General features: G+C 50.0%; 5 protein-coding genes across 5 annotated transcripts; 3 read left to right on the top strand and 2 right to left on the bottom strand.

The window, feature by feature from the left end:
- Positions 1 to 108: 108 nt before the first annotated feature.
- On the bottom strand, positions 109 to 4,512 carry N7466_008450 (uncharacterized protein; the record flags this gene model as incomplete). The annotated part of the gene is made up of 2 exons (XM_057167839.1): positions 109 to 3,831; positions 3,901 to 4,512. 2 exons carry the CDS (start codon positions 4,510 to 4,512, stop codon positions 109 to 111), a joined length of 4,335 nt encoding a protein of 1,444 aa, XP_057018470.1.
- A 1,588-nt stretch (positions 4,513 to 6,100) lies between these two features.
- On the top strand, positions 6,101 to 8,876 carry N7466_008449 (Kha1p; the record flags this gene model as incomplete). The annotated part of the gene is made up of 3 exons (XM_057167838.1): positions 6,101 to 6,208; positions 6,303 to 7,382; positions 7,452 to 8,876. 3 exons carry the CDS (start codon positions 6,101 to 6,103, stop codon positions 8,874 to 8,876), a joined length of 2,613 nt encoding a protein of 870 aa, XP_057018469.1.
- Positions 8,877 to 9,105: 229 nt separating this feature from the next.
- Positions 9,106 to 10,035, bottom strand: N7466_008448 (uncharacterized protein; the record flags this gene model as incomplete). Its single annotated transcript, XM_057167837.1, has 1 exon — positions 9,106 to 10,035. One exon carries the CDS (start codon positions 10,033 to 10,035, stop codon positions 9,106 to 9,108), a length of 930 nt encoding a protein of 309 aa, XP_057018468.1.
- A 1,318-nt stretch (positions 10,036 to 11,353) lies between these two features.
- N7466_008447 (deoxyribodipyrimidine photo-lyase PHR1) lies at positions 11,354 to 13,195 on the top strand (the record flags this gene model as incomplete). The annotated part of the gene is made up of 2 exons (XM_057167836.1): positions 11,354 to 12,588; positions 12,655 to 13,195. 2 exons carry the CDS (start codon positions 11,354 to 11,356, stop codon positions 13,193 to 13,195), a joined length of 1,776 nt encoding a protein of 591 aa, XP_057018467.1.
- A 291-nt stretch (positions 13,196 to 13,486) lies between these two features.
- Positions 13,487 to 16,037, top strand: N7466_008446 (uncharacterized protein; the record flags this gene model as incomplete). Its single annotated transcript, XM_057167835.1, has 2 exons — positions 13,487 to 14,709; positions 14,771 to 16,037. The coding sequence occupies 2 exons, from the start codon at positions 13,487 to 13,489 to the stop codon at positions 16,035 to 16,037; spliced, it is 2,490 nt and encodes an 829-aa protein (XP_057018466.1).
- Between the last annotated feature and the right edge of the window lie 334 nt (positions 16,038 to 16,371).

Genomic DNA, 16,371 nt, shown 5'->3' with positions numbered 1-16,371 from the left:
AGGATAGTAGTATGGTACAGCAAAGAGAGGTAAAGAAGAGGAGGGAGAGATTGTGGGAAGGGAAAAGGAAAGTCTATAATTTTGAGAAGGGTCCGGGTATCATCTGATTTAAGCAGCAGCCTTGCCTCTTGAGACCTTCGCCTTGGAGGTCCGGACTCTGAAAAGGTAGTAAACCAACACACTGCAAGCAACGTTGAAAACGAAGTAGCACCAGAAGATTCCATAATCACGCCAGCGATCATCGTAATAAATCTCCCGGGCAGCAAGGTACTGATCCGCAGATTTCATACTGCAATATTCACAGTTGGAAGTGGCATTGGGGTTGTAAATGGCACCCGAAGCAGATTGAAGGTAATCCGCCATGTACTCGAGGCAAGTTTGACCGGAAGGTGGGTCGAAAATGTCGAGTTCAACGCTGCTGCACGTCACTTCACGACCATGGAGAGCTGTGCCACTGATACCGGCGATGTAGTAGGTGAATGGGGATACGCGATACATGAAAATCCAGAAGCGAGGAAGGTCGCTGGGGGGCTGCATGACTCCGTTGAAGATGAACGAGAGACCGAACATGAGGGTTGCTACCATGGCAGCAAGAGCGGGCTCAGGGATGGCGCAAACGACGAATTGGGCCATGCTGGCCGCGTACATGAAGAATTGGCAAATGTAGAGCAGAACAATTCCAGTTTGTTCCGAGGTTTGGTTGGCGCCGAAGACGGCCCAGTAGAACGAGGCCCAGGAGCAGACACCCAGGCAGAACTGCCAGGGGACTTCTACTAGGATTTGCGAAATGATGAATACCTGCCACGAATAGGTTCTGGATGGCCGTTCGCGGACCTCGTAAAGGGATCGTTGGGCTACCAGGTTCGGCATGATGGCGTTGGCGAGGGAGTTGAAGATGGTGCAAAGGAGGAAGATACTGAAGAGTGCGTTCTGGAAGCCCTGCATAGAGTCGTCGGCACCGTAGAAGGAAAAGCCAATGAAAAGACCGCTGACAATACCGAGGATGAACTTGGAGTAGATATAGTCAGGTCGGCGGTAATAGGCCTGGAAGCATCGGCTAAGGACGACCCAGAGCTGGGTCCCCAGAGGCATAGCAAACTCGGCAGTATCGTCATCACCTTCGTCATGGGTAGGCTGTTCACCTCCAGGTCCCTTGATAGAATGGAGACGATCGACTTCTGCAATAACTTCCTGGCATTCTGGACTTTTCTTCCAGGCTTGGACCCAATCGACATCAGGGCAGCCATCTCCAGCCACCATATCAAGGATATACTCAGCTGGGTTTTCCAAAGTCTCACAAGGTCGGGCTCCATTGCGCTCAAAGTACTCGAGGAGTGTTGCGGATTGCTCTCCAACATCACCAAAGTAAACTGTTCTGCCACCCTTGGCAAGGAAGAGAAGACGGTCAAACGTCTGGAACAATGTCGCACTAGGTTGGTGAATAGTTGCCAACACAGCCTGACCATGGTCTGCAAGTCGTCTCAAGAATTGACAAATTGTCCATGAACTCTGAGAGTCCAGACCGCTGGTGGGCTCGTCAAGGAAGATGAGAAGAGTGGGCTTTGCAGCAAGCTCAACTCCGATACTGAGAAGCTTACGCTGCTCAACGTTGAGACCTTCTCCGAGAGTACCCACGATAGCTTCCGCGAAATCCTCCATGCCAAGAACCTGGATGACCTGTTCCACATATTCATACTTTTCCTGCTTGGACACAGATTTTGGCTGGCGGAGCAATGCACTGAATCGAAGGGCCTCTCGAACGGTTGTGGTGTCCATGTGGAGATCCTGCTGTTGAACGTATCCAGTTCTCCGGGGGAAGTTTGCGGCCGGTACCTTGCCATTCACAAACATATCACCAGTGACGACACCGATTGACACTCGCTGCGCAAGAACATCCAACAGAGTGGTTTTTCCAGCGCCAGAAACTCCCATCAATGCAGTCAATGTTCCTGGCTTAACCCAGCCGTTGACATCATCCAGCAAACGACGAGTACCCTCCTTCACAGGAATTTCGTATTGAAGTGATTTCCAAGAGAAAATGTCAGTCTGCTCTGGCAGACGGATATCGTCGTGGGTGCGTTGTACTTCGAGTTTCGTCAGATCACCCCCTCCAGACTCCGAATCTTGGCTGTCTCGAATATGCTGGGGAACATGGCCAGGGCGGTAGACCAGGGCTTCGGCCTTGGATGTGTCACGAGAGATAAACTCCGTGGCTGTCAAGTAAAGCGCGTTGAAAAAGATCATGAAAGCAATCAGGATTCCAAAATTCCGCCACACGTGAGAGTAGTAGTACTCGTAGTTATCAGCGATAAAATCATCACCATTAACGTATGACTGACCAGCCACTGATCCCACAGCAGAGCACACAAAGTTCGTTCCAGTGCCATAGCTTGGGATCATGGACGAACAAGCGTAATTTTTCCCATGGAATTCATTGGCAATGAGAGCCTCGAAAGTATAGTAAATTGGATTGATCCACCGAATCCAGGAGAACCAAGGGTGCATATAGGGCTGTGGCAAGGTGAATCCCGTGTAGACAACAATGCACAGAACAAGAACACCAGCCATAGCCATGGCCTGTCCAACCGACTTTGTGAGTGCTCCCAAACTGCGGAAGAGACCAGACATGGTCAAGACCGCGACAATTAGGAACAAATAGAAGACGAAGAAGTTTCCTGCCTCTTGGCGCAGATTCGCCATGAAGTAGAGCACAATACTGAAGACGGAAAGCCGCACAAGTTTAATCGGCAAATCGATGATGATACTGGCGAGAGCCTCGGTAAACGGGTGAACAAATGCATAGCCAGCCTGTTTTTCGACAATTGAACGCTGGCTGTAGAGTTGCAAAATTTCGTTAATGGTGAGCAAGGCATTCATAAGAACAGCAAAGTAGCACACGGCGCCCTTTTGGAAGAAATAGCTTGAAGTGTCAGGGGTATTGTAGAAGACGGAACCGATAATCAAAGCCAGAATTAACTGAACAATAAGCGGAGACAATGCAGTGGGAAGATCGTTGACCATTCGCTGGTAGGCGCGAACAGTACAGAGTCGAATTTGCATAGGGACCGAAAGCAAATACGGACTGCGAGATCGCGTGTGACGAGCTTGTTGTTCTTCGTGGCTGGCCTGGAATTGTTTGGTAGCCTCACTGCTGGGAGCATGCTGGGATTCAAAGGTCGTGATCTGTTGACGCAAAGATTTGTACTCTGGGCTGTTCTTCCAGAACTCGCCGAATTCCTTTGCGGTGCGCGGCACCTTGGATTCCATACCAGGACGGGTGCTTCGCTCGTTAGGGTTGGTGATGGCGGTAAGGAAATCTCCTGATACCTGACGTTCCGGTCTCTGCCATCCTTGGTCCTCGAAGTAAGAGACAGCTCGTTCCCGGGGGCCGTAGTAGATCTGATATCCCTCGTAAAGGACAACGACCTTATCGAATAGATCATACATAGACTGAGAGGCTTGATAGGCAGCGATGGCGTGGCAAGACTTTCCCATGTCAGCTGCAAGACGCTGTGATCGGACAAACCTAAGAGCAGAGGCGGCATCCAAACCACGTGTGCTGTTGTCCCAGGCTCCCAAACGACAGCGGCTGAGGAACATTTCCGCAATACTGACTCGCTTTCGCTCACCTCCACTTACACCACGCACGAATTCGTTGCCGACCTTGGTGTTGACGGCATGAGACAACCCAAATACAGACATCACTACCTGAACAAGTGTCTCGCAGAATTCGGCACGGCTTATTCCTTCGAGTCGCTTGTGAGGAGCCCTGGAGTGAGCGGCGAACGAGAGGGTCTGGCCAACTGTAAGGTGAGGGAAATGAAGTTCGACCTAGAAGATGAGGGATTGTTAATGCACTGTTGGCTTCAATCCTAGTCTGCTAAAGCATTGGAAACTTACCTCTTTGTTGTATGCAACTTCACCGCGGTGGTGTTTGATCATATCATCGAAGGAAATGCCGTCATAGTGTATGGTGCTGTTCGGGTCCATAGTCAATCCTCCAAGATGGCCGGTAATTGTCTTGAGGAAGGTTGTACAACCGCTTCCTGGGCGACCAAGGACAAGCAACAGCTCACCGGCTTCGAGCAAGCCGTCGAAACTTTGCAAGATCCGGCGTGGTTGGGCACGGTGTCCGGACAAGGCTCGTGTGGCAGAACGGAAGGGAACTGCAAGAACGGACGTCAGGGTTTCCTGATATTGGATTGCCGCTCCACTTCCGCTGATAGAGAGATCCTTGAAGACTACACTCTGTTGGGGAGCTTCGATTCCCTCCTCGTGCATCTGATCCAAGACCGTTTGGGCCCATCTGTAGTGATCGAATTGGGGGCTCTTGGGATCCAGTCGGGGATCATTTTTCTTTCCTGAAGCTGAGAGGGCCGAGACAGCTCTTCCAATTCTGCTGGAAGCGATGCGGTTGAGCTCGTTGATGGTCTCATATTCTCTCTCCTCCTCAACTGTCGCCGTTCTGGTAGTGATGGGCTCGAACTCCACATCGGAGTCGTCTTTCTCCATGATGGGCGAATGTGCGTTAACGGTGAACGAGTTCAACCGAGTATGTGGAAAAGAAGTCGAAACCCGAGGGATCGACGACTGATATAAGAGGGGCTCATGGATAGCCCCGTACAATAAATTTCATGACTATTGATTCGGGCACGGAGCGACTTTGGCCGACAATTTGCATATTTAATTCGGTAGACAAGCCACCCGAGCCCCTCACAAACGGGATTCGGGGTGGAAAGTGGATCCCAAGTGCGTGGCTCTATTCCCTCGTGGCCAACCTCGTGTTATCTGTTTAAGCTCAGTTGGGGAATGATAAGCGTGTACAGTTGATGCTAGTAAGTATTAGGGATGAATAAAATAAATCTCCGATCATGCAGGTTTTACAGTGAAAATTTGAATAATGCAGGAATGCCATGTGCCAGGTGCGTGGCATGTGCATACTACTATCAACGGATATATGCCGTAAACCTTAAGGCTTAGATATTATCCATGTATCTTCACGGCTCCAACATGGAATTCATCCATGGTTCTATCGAACATCGAATATTCAAGATTGCGGGAAGGGTGTTACACAGCCTGGATTAAATTTATTAGTGAAACCCTGGAACTAATCTAATTCAGGTAAACAATCGTCACTAGAACCATCTAGCTAAGATACGGAGCAGAAGTGCTCCGTAGATACTTGATACTGCAACTGTCCAAGTGATCGGGGAAGCGGAGCTCCGAGATCCCGACCACGGAGTTAAAAGGGTCTGCGTGAGCGAAGGCCGAAATACCGAGATCTTCGATTTAGAAATTTAAAAACTGAAGGATTTGCCGCCTGTTTGGCCGCGCTGGAACAACTCCTAGTGGCTATTTTTATTCGCCGCTTCATGGATTTTGATTTTTTTTTCTTCTGGAATGCTGCAGTAAACCATTTCTCGTCCGCGGGTCCGCGGATTCTTACTACTTATAGTAGCTTACCTTATACTATCTCCGGCTAGTCGGGCTTTGTTCGGCTTTACATAAATCCGGCCGGGGTTTTCTCTCGCAATCGGCATTGATCTTTCCTAGTGGATTGCTATTTTCACGTTCAAAGATCTGCTCGTTTTTAGCATTTTATGTTCACTTCACTCCTCTCATGGTGAAGAGGTTAATTGTCTTTAGGTTTGAGATCATTCCTACTACATACTAGTACCCAGTTCATTTTCTATTCCAGTCTCTACAGAGTGCTGCATTCGGAAGAATGCAGAGTACGTATCCTAGTCCTCATTCACCACATTTTCTGTCTTTTCCCCTCCAAGGTCCACACAAAGTACTTAATTTCTTTTGTTGCCCATCGTAATCGTAAAAGAAAAACAAAAGAAAAGAGGTCCGACACAGAAAATGGGGCTGAATCCTGGTGTGGCCCACGTCAGCTGTTCGAACCAATGAGCCAATGACCATCTCAACCACTTCATTTCACTAATCTATACATGGCTAGACCCTCCCCCGCCAACCCCCAGCTCGTGTCATTCGCCTTGGCCCTTGGCTGCCCCCTCCCTTTTCCCAGAGCTTCATCTCATGAACAGCTAGAGCTTGCGATAATCTGTCATGAGCATCCCATAGTGCTGCTAAACCTATGGCAACAAATTCAACCACAACCCGGGCCGCCGCCCAGGGTATCCTTCAAGGAGGAAACCCGTCTCATTATGACTCTTCCAACCCCATAGTCATGTTTATCATACAGGTACAGAAGCTTACAATTCCGAATTTCCCCCTCTTTTTGGGAGGGGCCTCATGATGGAAACTCGATGCTGAATCTTTTTTTCTTTCTCATCTAGGCGGGCATTATCATCATACTTTGCCGCCTGGTTCACTGGCCCCTCTCGAAGATCCGTCAGCCCAGGGTCATCGCAGAGGTAATCAGTGGTATTATCCTGGGCCCGTCAGTAATGGGACATATTCCCGGTTTCACCGAAACCATCTTCCCGACAGCCAGCCTGCCCAGCTTGAGCGTCGTGGCAAATCTGGGACTGATCCTCTTTCTGTTCTTGGTGGGACTGGAGACAGACCTCCGCTTCCTCGTGAGTAACTGGCGTGTCGCGCTGAGTGTTTCAGCGGCTGGAATGATTCTGCCGTTTGCACTCGGCTGTGCCATTTCATATGGACTTTACAACCAGTTCCACGATGATCCCGGAACGGTCCCTGTCGCCTTTGGCACATATCTTCTCTTCATCGGTATTGCGATGGCTATCACAGCATTCCCTGTCCTGTGTCGTATCCTGACGGAGCTGAAGCTTCTTGGCACCAATGTTGGTGTCATCGTTCTGTCAGCTGGTGTTGGAAATGACGTTGTTGGCTGGATCCTGCTTGCCCTGTGTGTGGCATTAGTCAACGCGGGAAGCGGCATCACTGCGCTTTATGTGCTTCTCGTAGCAGCGGGATATGTGCTATTTCTGGTGTTCGCGTTCCGCCCGCTTTTCATCCGCTTCCTGGAACGAACCGGAAGCTTGCAAAAAGGCCCCAGTCAGTCGGTCGTGATGCTTACCTTGCTACTGGCCTTGGCATCCGCTTTCTTTACCCAAGTGATTGGAATCCATGCCATCTTTGGCGGTTTCCTTATTGGACTAATCTGTCCACACAAGGGGGGATTTGCAATCAAACTGACGGAAAAAATTGAAGATCTGGTAGCCGCCCTCTTCTTGCCGTTGTACTTCACCTTGTCTGGTCTCAGCACCAATTTAGGCTTGCTCAATACCGGAACTGTTTGGGGATATGTGGTGGGTATCATTGCTATTGCCTTCACAGCCAAGGTCGCTGGTGGCGCAATTGCCTCTCGCTTCTGTGGCATGTTATGGCGAGAAAGTTTCGCCATTGGTGTTTTGATGAGTTGCAAGGGACTTGTGGAGCTGATTGTCTTGGTATGTCTTTCTATTTCCGGCTTGATTTAAACATGCACAAGGGGACAAGGCTAATGTTGAAATGTTTAGAATATCGGTCTGCAAGCCAAAATCCTGAGCACCCAGACATTCACCATGTTTGTTGTCATGGCGCTTGTCACCACCTTTATGACAACTCCCTTGACTGTTTCCCTATATCCAAATTGGTATCAGATTAAGGTTGCCCGTTGGCGTCGAGGGGAAATCGACTGGAATGACAATTCCGTGCAGAAAGACGGCCGTTCAGATAGCGTATCTGCGGTCAAAGAACAGTTGACGACCGTGCCTGTGCGGAAGCTTCTCGTCTACCTTCGTCTTGATGGTCTTTCTGGACTGTGCACTTTGGCTGCTCTCTTGAGTCCCAATCGCGGAGATGTGCCTTTGCCTCAGGTACATCCAGGAAAGAAGTCCAAGCAAACCGAGCAGACCGTTGAAGATGCAGACGAGTCAGTGGATGAAACAACGGCTCTCCGAGTCCATGGAGTTCGACTCATGGAGTTGACAGATCGAGACTCCAGTGTGATGAAAGTTGCAGCTGGGGATCAAGCACTGTGGGACCCGGTCGTCAACACATTCCGCGCTTTTGGCGAGTGGCATGATCTTTCTCTTATGGCCGGAGTATCAGTTGTTCCCGAGTATACTTATGCTGATACTGTGGTCAACATGGCCCATCAGGATTCATCAGACCTGCTTCTCCTACCATGGAGTGAAACCGGAATACTGGCTGACCGTCATAATGGGGTGGAGGTCAACCCCAGCGATCGCTTCTCAAATGGGGAATATGCAGGATTTGTGTCGGATATTCTGAAGCGAGTTTCCGGTCACGTAGCCATCTTGGTCGACCATATCCCAGAGATCTCTGCTAGCCGCCCGACTAGCCAACATCGTCCAAGCGGGCTAGCCATCCAAGGCTCGTCTTGGACTCGGCCATCCATGGGAAGCCGTTCTCACCACATTGTGTTCCCCTTCTTTGGTGGGGAAGATGACCGATTTGCTCTCCGATTTGTGCTCCAATTGGCGCAAAATGATCACGTCACAGCCACCATTATTCACGTTCCGGGCTCACAATCAGATTTGCCAAGGGGCACAGCGACCTCGAGTGCTGCATCGGATGTGGTTTTCTTCGAGACTATTCGTGATTCCATCCCGGCAGATCTCCAGGAACGGGTGGTCTTCCAGGCACCTGCAGCACAGGACACCATCGGTGATCCAGGCCAGGTGGCCCTTGCTGCTGTGCGGGCTGAGCTAGATCAGAATTCCAACAAGCCCGGTAGCATTGTCATCGTTGGGCGTCGTAGTTATGCCGTAGAACCAACCATCGTTGAACCCGGCGTCGATGAGATCTCCGTGGGAACGGGTACTCGTCAGGCGCTGGGAACCATCGGATCCCTCATGGTTCGACCCGAGAACAAGGTGTTTAGCAGTGTATTGGTTTTACAGGCCGGTACAGGTCATCTGTCAGATATCTACCGTTGATACTGGATGTACATTGTTTGAACATTAGGTTGATGTGCGACTGTATTTGCAAATTCTAGCATTCATCATTATTGATCATTCTATCATTTACCAAGATATCATTAAACTTTTCGGGACAAGGGGCAAGATTTCATTTTTATGGCGCCCCTTTTCTGACAGGTGAAAAAAAATGCCCAGTTTGTTGTCCAAACGACTCTGAGCTTGGATACAAACAATTAACGCTAAATCATCAACCACCTGATGATATGCAGCTCGAGGGTTGTGAACTCTCCCAAATCCAAGGGAGGCTATATTGGCGGTAATTGTTACGACGAGACCCATTCGCCGATTGGGTTTCTTGAGATGAAGGGAACGACACGATATCGCGGGAGCTCGAGGGTAATTCATCCTCGTAGGACCCCCTAGCGATTGCCACCAGTTTGCCCAGGATTGCATATTCAAGCTTGAGTTTGATGCTGTAAGCCACCGGTTTGAACATGACCTGGACGGCATAGAAACCGACATATTCAATCACGACGACGGCGATATCCAGAATAAGGATGACAATGTTGATGAGAAGGAGCTGGCGAAGGATACCGGAAGGACGGCCCTCAGGCCGTAAGCGCAACAACTTTACCGTCTCCCACACGTATATACCGGATATAATCAGTTCTTGGATACAGAATCCAACAAGCTGAATGCGTTCCATGATATTATATCCCGCAGCGAAGGCACCGTTCGTTTGAGTTGCGGCGCCATAAAGCAGGATGGTGGTGGGAACGTGGAGGAGGACGGCATCGATGATGATCATCCATAGTACCCCCCAAAGTACTTTTGTATTTTGCAAGACTAGATGCAGACGGGACCAGAGGACCATGGATTGGCCGGTCACCATGCCAATCCAGCCGACGATAATCAATGTGACGCAGGCATAGGGCGAGACCCCGGTGGGGAAGAAGAGCAGCACAAAGCCTAAGCAGTGTGGAATGATGGAGGAGGAGGCGACGAGTAAGCTCCAAAAGTAGCACCCTTGGTGTCGTTTGAAGGAGACAAAGCACAGAACAATGAGTTCAATGGCATTGTACCAGGCGATGGCAGCAAAGGCGGCAAAGATATGGCTGCGGGCAGGACCTGCGCCGGCGTATTTGCTCGTCAGCGAATTCGCAATATCTTGGGCCATGGGCGAAGGGAGGACATGTCTCCATGGAAAGGATGATTAAAGGGTAATAGATGGCAAGGGGGGATGCCCAAGTTCAAAAGGTATATATATCTTGGTGGGCAGCGGAGGAAGGGGGGATGCGGTGATGTCGATCTTTTTACGTTACAGGAAAATAGAGGGGAAATGTGTCATGAGCACTTGAGCGGTAAAGAGAGTTAAAGTTTTTTCTTTGAGCAAAAGATTAAAACATTGAATGCACGAACATTGAAGAGAATGCGCGGGGAAAGAGCCAGACGGAGCACCGTTTAAGCTGTGTTTGATCGTCCCATGGATCCTGTGGGGGGAAATCCCACTCTATACACTGAGCTATACCAGACTTGAAGAATCAATGGAATCAACTGAGCCAAATGAGTTATTCGTGGGAAAAAGAACACCCTTGCGAAGTCAATGGTACATACAGTTCTAGTGTTCATGCAGTTTCAAGATGACATATTCAAATGTTCGTCTTGTGGATCTGAGAGATCTGAGAGATCTGCGCTTTATCCGGACTTTACTAGTGTACACCGAATACGGGGAACTTCAGGTTTAATGTTTGCTACGTTATATGTGGCCAAGACCTTGTATTGGTAACGTGAAATATCAAATCCCAATTAATTTAGTAATAGTCTATAACATTGCAATATACTAGTAGCTACTCTCAATCCTTGTAGAAATCCCGCTGAAGCGTCTGAACATTAAAGGATGTTAAACATACGCTGACAACAATTACCTGTATTGTCTCAACAAAATGCAAGGATGTCAAAGCTTCTTTTCCGATCATAAAATCGCAAATTAGCTATGAGAATACATAAGCTTCATTTTTTTTCAAAGCTACTGCAGATTCTCCAATGCTTTGAATGATAAGGAATCTATACCAGATTAAAGAAGCAATGCTCAAATATCGAAGTGATCAATTGATGGCATCGAGGTCACGGGATCGCCGTTCTTAATCCTGGAATTATTTCAATCTTGGAAAGTCAACCCTGTCCAACCTTCTCCCCCTGCAAAACACCGTTCAGCTGCGCAGGAACGATTGCAGCCATAGCTCGCAGCCATGGAAACCAAGAGCCAATGGACAGGATTTTTGCACTTCCGCGCCATCCCAGATCGGGTGACGTCAGGAATCTCGATCGCTCGATCGATGACATCCCAAGTATTTTCTTTTCCTACAAAATGGCTCTAGCACGCGTTTTTGCACAGGACACATGTACCAGTGATGCGAATACGATTGACATCTCAACCCTTCATATCCCTCCTCCGACCGAACATTTCCAACCGATTTTTGAATCCCTTCGTCCCAATGGCGCCCCGCAAACGCAAAGCGACCAAGAGCGAGAGTCCTGACCCCGACGCGACCCGTGATGCCGGAGCGACACAACACGTCGATAAGAAAGAGCGACTCGTTGACCTACGGTCTCCGCACCCGAATGCGAAACAAACCGAAGATTTTGGCATCGTACTGAGCGACTTCTATCCTCCGGAAATGGCAAATGAGCGGTGCCAGGCTTACAACGACGGAACCCTCGAACGACCGATTGAAACTCTGGAGAAAGCATGTCGCGATACCGCAGACCACCGTCGCTCTATAGAACCAGGCCAAGCCGTGGTGCACTGGTTCAAGAGTGATCTGCGCCTACATGATAATCGGGCGTTACACATGGCCTCTGACCTGGCCAAGGAGAATCAGATCCCCTTGATTTGTCTCTACATTCAATCTCCTGAAGATCTGACTGCTCATATTGCCAGCCCGGCTCGAGTAGATTTCACTCTGCGCACTTTGCAACGTCTTCAACAAGATCTCGCTGAACTGGATATCCCCCTCTACATGGAGACCGTGGAGAAGCGCAAAGCGATACCGGCCCGCATTGTGGAATTGTGCCAACAGTGGGAGGCAAAGCACATCTGCGCAAATATCGAGTATGAAGTGGACGAACTGCGCCGGGATGCGAAGATCGTGCATCTATGTGCGAAAAATGATATCGATTTCACGCCCTCTCATGACAACTGCGTGGTCACACCGGGTGCTTTGAGCACCCAGCAAGGCAAGCAATACGCGGTCTACACGCCCTGGTTCCGGACATGGCTGGCTTTCCTAAAGGAGAATCCAGATTATTTGGAGTTGTCAGAGGAGCCTGGGTCGAATCCCGGTAATACGCGGCAGAAGCTGTCCGACCTCTTCGATTGCAAGGTGCCAATCGCACCCGAGAACAAGAAGCTGTCCGAAAAGGAGCGGAAACGCTTTGAAGAACTCTATCCCGCCGGTGAGCACGAGGCTTTCCAGCGGCTAGAGAAGTTTTTGGAAGAAAAAGGCCGTAAATATGAGGAGATGCGCAGCGTTCTGCCTGGCAAGCACACCTCGATCCTCAGTCCATACTTCGCTTCGGGGGCTCTCAGCGCTCGCACTGCAGTATTGACCGCAAAGCGAGCAAACAAGAACCACCTGGATCGATATGACGCGGGCTACATGACCTGGATCAGCGAGGTCGCCTGGCGGGACTTTTACAAGCATGTGTTGGCTCACTGGCCTTTTATTTGGTATGATTGGCTTGAACCAAATCTTTTTCACTGCATTCCCCAATTGCTAATAAAATTCAATTACAGCATGAATAAATGTTTCAAACCAGAATGTACAAACATTGAATGGGAATATGATGTTGATCAGTTCCAGGCCTGGTGTGATGGCAAAACTGGGTTTCCCATTGTAGACGCCGCGATGCGACAACTCCGCCACTGTGCATGGATGCACAACCGAACAAGGATGGTGGTGTCCTCCTTCTTGTCCAAGGATCTATTGCTTGACTGGCGCCGAGGAGAGCGATATTTCATGGAGAACCTGATTGATGGTGACTTTGCTTCTAACCACGGCGGTTGGGGATTTGGCTCTAGCACAGGTGTTGATCCGCAACCATATTTTCGAATTTTCAATCCCCTGCGCCAAAGCGAGCGGTTTGACCCTGATGGAGAGTACATTCGACACTGGGTCCCGGAACTGAAGGACGTGGAGGGCAAAGCGATTCATGATCCATATGGACGAGGAGCCGAGGCAATTGCTACCAAGAATGGTTATCCCCGTCCTATTGTGGATCATGCCGAGTGTCGGGATCGGGCTTTAACGCGCTACAAGGCAGCGCTGCAGAAGTAATGCGGGTTCTGAAGACCCTTGAATTATTACGGGGCGAATTTACCACATCTGAAAAGCATCGGCTAAACCGAACAATTTCGTAGATTAAATTTCTCACCTACAACTCTGTTAGTGCTCGTGGGCAGTGCAACGTCCAAGTGTGATTGGCTGTGAGCTGCGAGACAAGCGCCACAATTTCCCCGCGCTTTAGCTTTCCCTTTTCCCCAAACTTCTTAACTTTCTTACATTTATTTTCCTCCATTCTCGTCTTAGAATCCTCTCAATGACAATCTTGCGATAATATTCCCGGACATGGAAGCCCAGTCCGGGGACCTGCAGGCTTCTGCGAATCCCGCGCCGGATGACCTCCCGAACGGCAAGCGACGATGGCGCCGGAATCGAGTGGCTTGCGATTCATGTCATACCCGACGTGTTCGATGCGACCGGGCTTTCCCTTGCTCCCGGTGCCTGCGCAGCGATACTCACTGCGAATTTACTCGGGAACGCAGAAAACGAGGACGGATCGCACGTTCCAAACTACCAACCGGCCCCGCCGAATCTACTTCTACCTCCAACTATACTCGAAGGGAATCCAATGATGATCAGAAAGTTCTCATGCAACCAGCGTTGTCGCCAATGCAGCCAAGCTCCCCGGATTCCTCCTTTCAACCCAGATCGCCAATGACGAATGAACCGAGTCCCTCAGTCGCCAGCGTCGATGGTCCAAATCCTGCACCGGATGGCCACAATCCCTCCCGCGCGGTGCCGGAAGCGACTAATAACCCTACGGAGGAATGGCTATCAGCCGCGAACTTGTCGCCAGACTCATATGAGGTCTTGGGTGATGTAAATGGAGGGGACGGGTCGTTGCCCCGTATTTTGGATCTTTGGAGCCCGGTTGATTTGGCAGGCCATCCGCCACACCCTCCGCAAGGTCAATCCATGCCGGCGCCAAACGTCCCTGGCCAAAACTATGGCACCAACAAAAGATCGGGTTTGAAGTACCCCGTACTGGAACCCGTCATGCCATTCCTGGGGTCCAACTTACCCCGTCGCTTGGTCGGTGATCTACTTGAACTATATTTTACCAGCGCCTTTTCGACCCACATGCATCCAGTCTGTCACCATATTCACTGTTATGTATTGCGAAAGGCCTCTTTCTTGAGCACAGATCATCCTCGACCAAGCAGCCCGGCCTTACTAGCCAGTATGCTCTGGGTTGCCGCCGTTGATGATCGCGCGTTCTCTTTGTCCATCTCTCCTTTGCAGCGCCGAAAGATTTGTCAATTTTTGTGCGCCTTAACGATCCGACTACTTCGACCATTAATTCATGTTTCTTTCAAAGACCACGAACCGCCGGATAATGCCAATGGTCCTCAAGATTTTGCAGCGGCAGCAGCACATCATCCGTTTGAAGGAGTGGGCGATGACAAAGGGCTCGTGGGACCGGCCGGCTCGCTCGACGATGTGATCACGTATATACATGTTGCATCTATTATTTCCTCCAGTGAGCAAAAGGCAGCTAGTATGCGATGGTATGTTATTCATTGTTATCACTTTTATCCTGTCCGCCGCTCCCAACTAACAAGATCACAGGTGGCATGCGGCCTTCACATTGGCTCGAGAGCTGAAACTCAACCAGGAGATCGAAGTTATTCCCCATTCGGATGGCCAAAGCGATGGATCAAGTCCATCCTTTGGATACTCATTGGGAGGCTGGGCAAGTTCCCCTGGGGGGCCTGCCTTCGACTACTCAAATCCATCCAGGCCAAGTTTGAACTGCATCTGTGATGAAAAGCGTAACCCGCCAAGTAATTTCCTAGTGACCGAAGAATACCGCGAAGAGCGCCGTCGAACCTGGTGGCTACTTTATATTATGGATCGTCATTTGGCGTTGTGCTACAATCGGCCACTGGCTCTCCTCGATGCCGAAAGCGAAGATTTGCTTCTCCCCCTGGACGAGGGTTCCTGGCAGGCCGGGAACATCCACAGCAATAGTCCTCGCTCTGACGGGCCCCAATGCCTTCGCTCTGGCGATCGAAACAAGCGCCGTGTCTTCCCCAACTTCATCTGCCACGACCACTCTATTCTTGGATTCTTCCTTCCACTGATGACCATCACTGGAGAACTGATCGATTTGAACCAAGCGCGAAATCACCCTACGTTAGGCTTGCGGCTGCAAGGCAAGGAAGCCTGGGAAGTTCATGTTGCGGAAGTTTTACGGCAGCTTGAGATCTACAAGGCGAGCCTGACCACCTTTGCCGCCGCCACGGTTGTTGACCCCGAGTCAACTGCTTTTACCGGCAAACCAGACGAGCAGCCTATCGACCCAAAACTCTCCGAGGCATATTCGTGGCATACCCAAACAGTGATTGCCTACTCGTCCTACTTGGTTCATGTGCTTCATATTCTTCTTGTTGGCAAATGGGATCCTGTTTCCCTGATCGAGGACAAGGACTTTTGGACGTCCTCCCCGGCCTTTGCATCGACAATCTCGCATGCCCTCGAGGCTGCGGATTCCGTACAGCAGATCTTACGATTTGATCCGGACATCAGCTTCATGCCATACTTCTTTGGAATCCAACTGCTGCAGGGTAGTTTCCTCTTGCTCCTCATCGTGGAACGGCTCCAGAAGGAAGCCGGAGAGGGGATTTTGAATGCCTGCGAGACCATGATCCGGGCCACGGAATCCTGCGTTGTCACCCTTAATACGGAATATCAGCGGAGCTTCAGACAGGTGATGCGCAGCGCTGTCGCTCAAGCTCGCGGGCGACCGGTGAACCCTAGTGAAATTCGACACAGGCGTAAAGCGGTGTTGGCTCTGTACCGATGGACGCGTAAAGGGACTGGATTGGCTCTGTGATCTTCAACCCTTCTGTAAACCCTGGAAGATTCTCTGGCGGGACCCTCAAGTGCCTTCCAAGTTTGTAAAGGTCACTGCCGTTAACTCCACAGTGGAGCCGCAACTCTGTATACATAATAGTACATACTACCACATATTTTCTTGGTCTTTGGTTGGTTGTTTAACTCTTGAACATGGCGTTTGGAGTGGGTTGGGGCTCTCAAGGCTAGTTATAGGTTGAATGTTTGTCTAATATACCCGGGGGCGTTCCCTGGCCTTCAAAAATCACACAAAACCGGCATTAGAGCGTAGAATGACTCGAAGGAATCTTGGAAGATGCTCTTAATGGAAGATG

This window comes from Penicillium verhagenii (genome assembly GCF_028828195.1).
Source record: "Penicillium verhagenii strain IBT 33310 chromosome Unknown utg000008l_segment0_segment0, whole genome shotgun sequence".
In the NCBI taxonomy this organism is placed as follows: domain Eukaryota; kingdom Fungi; phylum Ascomycota; class Eurotiomycetes; order Eurotiales; family Aspergillaceae; genus Penicillium; species Penicillium verhagenii.
Note: the sequence above shows the minus strand (reverse complement) of the source record. Positions and strands in the feature narration are given on the sequence as shown.